The sequence below is a fragment of the Chaetura pelagica genome, unplaced genomic scaffold (assembly GCF_000747805.2).
Source record: "Chaetura pelagica isolate M959 unplaced genomic scaffold, ChaPel_1.0 scaffold664, whole genome shotgun sequence".
In the NCBI taxonomy this organism is placed as follows: domain Eukaryota; kingdom Metazoa; phylum Chordata; class Aves; order Apodiformes; family Apodidae; genus Chaetura; species Chaetura pelagica.
The window spans coordinates 375846-384340 of NW_009952969.1; the positions used below are offsets into that span (position 1 = coordinate 375846).

The 8495-nt window shown below is 45.1% G+C and overlaps 1 protein-coding gene across 1 annotated transcript; it reads right to left on the reverse strand.

Moving 5' to 3' along the window:
* Nucleotides 1–284: 284 nt before the first annotated feature.
* INF2 (inverted formin, FH2 and WH2 domain containing) lies at nucleotides 285–3571 on the reverse strand. Its single transcript, XM_009995849.1, has 4 exons — nucleotides 3178–3571; nucleotides 1737–1852; nucleotides 1077–1236; nucleotides 285–322 (listed from the first exon to the last, which is right to left on the reverse strand). Exons 1-4 carry the CDS (start codon nucleotides 3569–3571, stop codon nucleotides 285–287), a joined length of 708 nt encoding a protein of 235 aa, XP_009994151.1.
* Nucleotides 3572–8495: the final 4924 nt, after the last annotated feature.

An 8495-nucleotide genomic window follows, 5' to 3' on the forward strand; every position in this document is an offset into this window, starting at 1 on the left:
CAGGCTCAGTCTGAAACTCAGCCTCAACAAGGACATCACTGAGCCTTGCTCCATCTTTGCGCAGACCCTCTGTCAATGCCATCTGTGCCAACAGCTGTTCCTGTGACACTGTGGTTGGCAAGAGCATCTTAATGCTGGCCTAATGCCTCACTTTCCCTTGTACATACAAACATCCTCTACTTCACCTGGGTACACTTCACACAAATGAAGGCTGATAAGTACTAAGTTTCCACAGCTACATTACTGTCATTCTCATTCATAACAGAAAATGTAAACAGTGATCCTTACCTTAGCTTGTCTAAAACATCCAACAGCTGAAGGCCTGGGAGAGCAAAACAATGGATACATTTGCATTATTAATTACTTGGCACTGATCTATATTGATATTTATATAAAGTTATGCTTATAAACACTTTTTTTGCAGAGAGAAAAAGTCAAAATATCTTCAGGTGAATCTGTCAAATTGGGTAGGGTCATCTGGTAGATGGAGACCCACTGTACAGGTCTGCAGCTGTGTGAATAACTGCAGCATCTGCCTAGTGTTACTGAGGGACACAGGCACTTCTGGGAAATGGTTCACCTCGCTTTGAATCAGACATCTAAAATCACAGTGTGGTCATATGTCCCTTGCTCTCCATGGAGAGGAACGGAGCCCAGGCTCACCAGCTGGGATGTGTACATTACGTGAAATGAATCCTAACAACAGTACATAGGGTCCTGGTATTCAAGTCCTTGGGAAGTATTTCTGAATCTCAGGGCTCAAATGAGTAGACACAGTTTGAAGAGACCTTTTCTCCTCTTATGAGAAGTTTTAACATATAGAAATGTGGCCAGCTCAAGGGATACAGTGCTGCTTGGGTGCCAGAAAGATCAAAGCTATGAGGAAGCATCAAAGTTAAAGAAAGGTTGGTGAAGAGAATGGAGACAAAAAAAAAAAAAAAGGACTCAGACTTTATTTTTTTTTTTTTCTCCCCAGCCTTCTTCAGTCACCTTACAAATACATCTGAAAATAAAACTGCCCTGTGCTTGGCAACTGATTTTCTCCAGAGAAAGTTAGGTGCATCAAAGATTCTTACCTATGAACTCATTTCTGATTTGCGTCCTTGTTCTTAGCTCTTCTTTCCCCAGTATGATGGCGTTGATAGCACTCAGCAGTGTCACCATGTAGGGCACGTTGTCTGTGTTGGAGAGCTCATTCATGATGACACTGAATCGATACTGCTGGTTCTTCACACTCTGTTAATAACACAAGTGATATTTCCGTTTAGACAGTTCAGAAAGTGCAGGCTCTTGGATACAAACTAGCATCTTAAAACCTCTCAATTTATCCCATTGTATCTACGTGTCAAAGCAGCACTCTATCATGGAGAAGGGTCTGGTCAGCAAAGAAAGTCAATGAAACTCCTCTTAGATCCCTTTATGGTTTCTGCTAACTGATGCACCCACCTGGGCTTGTGGCCAGTGAAACCCATGGATGTGCCACCATCTATTTTGCTAATCTTGTAGCGCTTTTCCTGCCAGGAAGGACCTCATGGTTGGCAGTTGTCTGTCTCAGTAAGTTGGAGAGCAGGACTGTGGACTAGGCAAAATTTCCTACAATTTCACCTCATAAATCCTTGCCCCTCTTACCAAAATCATGCAAATTGACCTTAATTCCCAGCACCATTCTTTGGGACACGGATCTACCTGCTTGGATTATTGCAGAGCAGTCCCTCCTGCTGCAGCCCAACACTTGCCTTGTAATGGTCCAGGGCATCCAATGCCAAAGCGTGGCCATCTGATGAGTAAATGCACAGTGCAGCCAGGAGCTCAAACACTTGCTTTTTGACCATGACATTAGTTGTGTCAAGTGCTGGAAGAAAAACAAAACAAAATAAAAAAGGATTTATAATGACATATTAATGTCCTGAACTTCAGTGTCTTCTGCTACATGGCTTATGACCAGTGGTAGAAAAAAGACTGAAAGACTGTACCCAGTACATGGAAGACGGGAAGAGAAATATCTCAATTTATATTTATCTTATCCCAGTAGCAATATGTGGTAGTAACTTCTAGTGGGAACAGTAAATGCTAGTTCAGGTACCCTACTGGCATTTCAGTGCTGCTTGTAGTTGTTCATCTCTTCCAAGTACCAGTGGTGCACTACAACAGCAGCCAAGGTCTCAGAACTTGCAATCACATATTTTATTTCCTATTTTCCCATATGGGCATTTTCTAGAGGAGCAGATGAACCATTTTCCTCAGTTAACGAGTCTTACTTTTACTGTAGAAACACTCACTATGCATACCAAGTAGGCCACTGGTTCTAACCAGTCCTCATGTATTACTTTTTTTTTCATTATTTCTCTGTGAGCCCTGGGAGCTGGAAGGGAGTGGATTGGGCCCTCTTATTTTTCCTTTATTAGTGCAGAAAGAAGCTCGACCACTGTAAAGCCCAGAGTAGCCTCCTGTTTTTCACAGAACAAAAGTGCCAGCTCTGTTTTTCCTGCTGGTTAAGAAAATACAGGGTGGAGAGAAAGGAAGAGGACTTCAGAATTGAAGAGGAGGGCAAGATAGCTTTCAGACTAAATACATTTTAAAGAGCTATTAATAAGGGATTCTGGACACAGCAGTGATCTCAGCTAGGTGGGGCAGCACAGAAGTTGTCCTCCCAGCACCATCATAATTAAGTGCTATACAATAAGTCCTAGGAGATGCCCTGACAAGTTTCATACCTAATAACAAGCCAAGTGAATGGCAGCAGAAAATGCGCAGCATTACCTACCATCTTCTGAAATGAACAGACTGAGCAGTGGCAAGAACAGGCTCCCTCCAAGTGTAAACCAAGCCACCTTCCCTCCTCTTTACAGGCTACAAGTCTCCAAGCCCTTTCAATTCCTGTTCCACTGCCCTTGGAGCTCAGAAAGACAAATGAGCAAATGCCAGCAGGCAGCCAAGGCTGGGTTCATCCCTGGCTTCTCTCTGAACTATGAAGACATCTGTGTGGAAATGCGGTGGCAAAGGCAATGCCATTTCCAAACAATATTATTTTAAAGAAGAAAACAATCTCTTTCATTAATTGGTTATGATCAACAGCTTGTTAGAAGCTTGGTGCAGGGCAAGAGGACAAGCAACAGAAAAGTCACCCCCTCCCCGCATGCCACAAGTGATGGGTGAAGCAGGAAGACACCTTCTCACCTTGGAAGAGTTTTCTGACGTAGCCCTCATTGCTCACAATGTATTCGATGCCTTTGTGGGAGTTCATCACCGCTCGCACACAGTTGATGCAGGTGAGCTGAAGCAGGGCATCAGAAATCCTGGCCACCCCTCGCCCGGACAGCCTGTCCAGGGCCTCCAGGAGGAGGTCCAGCCCGCACAGCTCCAGGAACTGGACCATCCAGGCATCGTCACTGTTCTCCAGGCGCTTTTTCAGCCCAGAGTAGTTCACCACTGATGGCATTTGCAGGAGACGGATGCATAATTCTGGCTCTGCATTTTCCAGGTTGGCCTCTGACTGGTCGGTCTCCTGAGGTCCAAGTTTCTCTTTCAGGGCAACCCACTTCTTGTGGGCACCTTCTTTTTTGATGGACATCGTGAATAGCTTGTTCTGAAAGGAAAAGAAAAAACAAAGTAAAAAGTCTGTCTGGACTGTCCAACAACACCCCAGCAGCCCTGGTTTTTCATCCAGGGATCAGGATGTAAATCTCAGCTGAGCAAGTCCCCAGCTCTGCAGCACACAGGGCACACATGCTGGAACCAGTCCTCTATTGAAGAAACGCAATATATCCCCTCCTTAACCACACACATTACATCCAGGCCCTGAAAACTCCGTAGAGGGACTCTTAGCACATCTAATCCAGCAAATACAGCTTTAAAAGCTTTAAAAGTATCCAATTTACAGTAGTCAATAGCCACTACTTATTTTCATGCAGCGAAAGGATAGGGTTGGAAGTGGCATTATCAGCTCTGAACTCCTTATGACCATTAAACCACTTTAAAATCTCACTGTGCTGAAGAGGCTGTGCAGTTTCTAAGCATTTGTAATGGGATAGAGAAGTCATTTGGAGCCTATTCTGCTCCTAAGAACATCTGATTACTCTGTTATTTTTTGCTTTTGTTTCTTTTGACTGATGTGGAGCTCTCGCTCTCTTCCTGTCTGCTGTAATAGCAAATATATTTGCAAAATATGGTGCTTGTACGTGATAATGTGAGAGCCTGACAGAATGCAAGCTGAGGGACAGCAGTGGGAGGGCAGGAAAACAGCAGTAAGTCTTGTTGGAGATGGGGTTCATCTATTTGAGGCCCATGTTCCTGGAGGATGTGGCCTGTCTCAGCCATGCTGTTAGCATTGAGGAGGGTGAGCAGCTGATTCAGCAAGGAGAAGCAGCAAAGCCAAATCTAATTCATCCTTGGTGCAAAACTTTATGGTTTAGGCAGGATTCTTATTTTTCAGACCTTCAGTGAGCAGGTTATACACGTCCGTTTCAAAGCAGAATGCCATCATTTTAAAGCTGAACTGCTCCCATAGAGGACAGTTGTCCCAAGGAAGGAAGGGAAAGCTGGTGCTGGCTGCTGGACCCAAAACCAGCTGTTAACACTGCCTCTCCTTCCTGCCATCCCACTGGGACCTCCGCTCCCCTGGGTTGGTGAGCTCCCATGGAGCTCAAAAGAACCTGGGAGCCAGGTGGCCCCTAAAACCCAGCACTTGGGGGATTGAAGACATTCTACGAGAGTCTTGCTTTCCCTTACCAGCTGCAGCACAAAGGGTTCTAGCCATGCAGTGTGTAGGAAAAAGTCTTGAAAAATCTAAACTGAAAGCCTCTGAAAGGTTTTATTTGCCAGAAAACAAAGATAAAGGGCACAGGATTTACAAAGGTTGGAAATAATCTCCTTATTTTAAAGCCTGCCATGTGATTTTTCCTGGGAACTGCATTGTTGAGAAAGGTCCTGGCTGCTTCACCAGAGCAGAGCCACATGGCTTCTGGTTTACCCAAATGTCTTAATTTGGCAATCACACCTTGGGAAACATACTGCTAAAAAGTTTGCTCACTAAATTGCAGTAGGCATTTAAGGCATGATATTATAGGTCTCAACATGTCTCTTGGAAAGACATAAAGTGTGGTGGGATGGGATATTTGAGAGAGCTTGAAGAAGCTGCTGGGGCAAGGTGACGGTGGGACTCTGCAGCAGAAGTACCCACCTCACAGGTCACAGCATCAAAGCCTGTGTTGAGTAGGGGTTGAGAAGGGTAGTGGAGTTAGTGGGATATGGTCACAGAAAATCCTTTTAGAGAGCTCTGGTGAAACCCTCTTGCAGAGTTTCTCTGCTTCAGTGGGGAAAGAACTGGCCAAGTGCGCAGTTGTTTACTGTTCTATTCTCTGAAAAAAATGGTGGTCACTATAGAAAAACATGAAGTTGTGAATATATCACCTGAGAACACACAATACAGCTGAAAAGTAATAAACAGGACCATATAAAAAAGAAAACTCAAAAAACAAATCCTCCTGCCAAAGCAGAAGCTTGAATTTTTGAGATCTGTCATCACTGTCTGCAGTCCAGAGCCCTTACCCATTCCTGGTAAAATTCTTGGTGGAGTTAGTCACCCCCAAAAACTCCTCTGCAGCCAAGCCCAGGAATCTGGGTTGGGCTCAGTGCAAAGGAGAAGAGAAATCCTCCCTTCCCAGAGGGAGAGATGCTAAAGTGTTCTGCCCCAGGGTCACAGCCCTGGTGATGGCGCCTCGTCCTATACCTCTGGCTGCAGCAAATTTCCAGTTTTGAGGCTGGAGAGGTTCTCCTAGGGAGCTGTGGAGCAGTGCTGTGCATTAAGCCTAGGGTGCAAACCCAAGGGCTGGTAGCAGCATCCCAGCCCTACTCACTGGGTGGGACTGATCCCTCCTCTTGGCTCTGCTGGTAACCCAGGCACTTTCCTCTTTCCAAAGTGAATGTGTGCACCAAGCAGAGAATTTAGTTTTGGGCCTTTTTGTGCACAGAAGAGCCTCATGGTCCTGCCAGGTAAGAAAGCCTACAGGAGCAGACACTGGAGAAGGATGGTTCTCCCAGCTCACGGCTGGGCTCTGGTAGCTTGTGCCAGTCAGCAGAGGGGCTGCAGAAGTGGCTACTGACTGCAAGCTCCCTCTCCCTCAGTGTGACTTCTTTTTATACTCAGTTTACATACTGCATATGACTAAACTTTCTTATCAAAGCAGATAACAAAGTGGACTGGCTTTTTGCTCCCAGTTGTACGAACACTTCATTATCTATCGGATCAGCTACAGAAAGACAGACAGATTATAATAGCATTATCGACCTTAGGCTTAGCTGATTTCTAAAAATCAAGTTCAGCCAGTGCAGCAGGAGACAGGAAATACTGGCAGAGCATCCTGTTTACCAGCAGGTTTGCTCTAAATGATTCTTTCCTTCCCACTGGCTCTGCACAGATGAGAAGAGATGAGAAAAGATGAGAAACAAACCCAGGCAGGTACGTCTCCAAAGGGGACTGGCTTGTGTTTTTATGGACTAAGCTGAACAAATTGGATTGATTAAATCTTCTTTCCCACAGAGAGTGCACTCCTTCTGTAGGGAAGAAAAAAGATGGCTAATGTACCTAATTGTAAAAAGGAGATAAAATAAATAGGCGCTGCACTATATACATGGAAAGGAAATAAACATGGAGGATATCACAGTAAATTTCTGCAGATGGTGTGATATAGCTGTTTACAAACACAGATATGAGTAATATATGAATGCAACATCTCTCCATATTTTCCATTAAGCACAGTGTTGCAAAGCCAGTCAGATACATCCTTAAAGGGTTGGAAGCTTCGCCTTTTATCTGTGACCACAGGAGCTTATTAGAAGGTAAATGATCTCAGCAGAGTGACAGATAAGAGGTTAAAATGGAACTCATCTATCTGGCTGTCTCACAGGGTCCATTTAGACCATGATGGCTGAGGGAAGGGAAGTCCCCTGACAAAAAGAGACAGGTTGATAGACTTAAAATGCTGAGAGGTTGGTTAGGTCTGATAGGGAATGACAACTAAAGAAGAACCAATGCAAAAATACTATTAATTTGAAGAGAATCCCCTGGGGAAACATAAAGGCACCACAGAGGCTGATCCTCTTGCACCCAGCTACAGCAACATTGTGGCTCATAGTGCTAACTTTTTGGATCATTGAGTCTGCAAAGCTGCAATGTTCCCTGCATCCATTCATGCATCCAACCCAGTTCATGAAAATCCCTCCTGCTCTCTTTTCGAATCAGGTGCTTCCAAAATACAGTTTTCTGTGCCCCTCTGTCCTTCAAGTCAGCTCCTAGGGAGATGACATCTGTGGGAGATAAATCAAGGCACATCAATAATTTCTCCATCCCATGAAGCTGTGAAGAAGAGAGCTGCACAGCACAGCTTTCAGTCTAAATTACTGCATGCCTCCAGGATGACACGGATCACAGCAAGGACCTGGGAGGACATGTGAAAAGAGATTTCTGAGGGCAACCAAGTGTAATTGAATGAAAAAAAAAAAAAGGAAGAAAAAACACAGGTCAAAACCATTCTGACTTTCTGGGAGCAGGCCCACTGCCCATGCTGCAGAATGGGGGGGCATCCAGGGGAACAACAGCACCTTGCTGCCTTTTGAAGATGTCTGGGAGCATCTTCACTCTCTGTGCTGCCCTCACAAACCTCTGCTCCCCTCTGCAAGGCTGCTGGGGCACACTGCTGGCCCTTAAGAAAAATTCTTGTCTGCTGCTCAGCCTCTCCTCCTTTCCCTGCTTGTTCCTGGCACTCCACAACCTGTTCTGCCTGGCTGACTGCTAATGATAGGTTTTGCTTCTGGGTAGTTCCACTTTTCATTCTGTCCCTGGGAATACACCATGCCTTTGTCTTTTGTAACGTATTAGACTACTCAGTCACTAAAAAGAAACAACATCCTGGCTTTGTGCTCTCCCAACCCACTTCAAGAAGCACGTTCTTCCTCTCCTCTTGCTTTCATTTGTTGCATTGTGTTTTCCTGCACAGTGTCTGAGCAGCTCACATACATCCAGGCTAATGAAACCATCCTCCTATGCACTGACAGAAGCAGGGGGAACCACAAATCTGTGGTCACAACCTGACCCCTTGGTGTGGGCCCATTAGCATCAGTGGGAACTGGCTAGAGTACTCAGTCTCCCAGGGTAGCTGATGGTGAGGGTACAGTGGGAAATTGAGGTGTGCAAATAAAAGGAATGGTTTGCCCAACAGATTCTGCCTCAACATGAAACCAACTGCTGCTCCATCCTTTTTCTGCCATAGCTAATAACCTCAGTCACCTTCAGATCTTGTTATCCTTGATCCTCAGCTGTACCAGAGGTCAAAATAGGTGATTTATGATTAAATAAAATGAAAAGGCCTTGGAATGAGTGCCCAGTCTTACTCTGCATTAGTGAAGAAGCTCAGGAAGGAGTGAGACAAATAGGAGTTCTGACAAAGGAGCCCAAATCACCTCTGTCCTCAGAGGCAATGCCTCATTATGGGGCATGC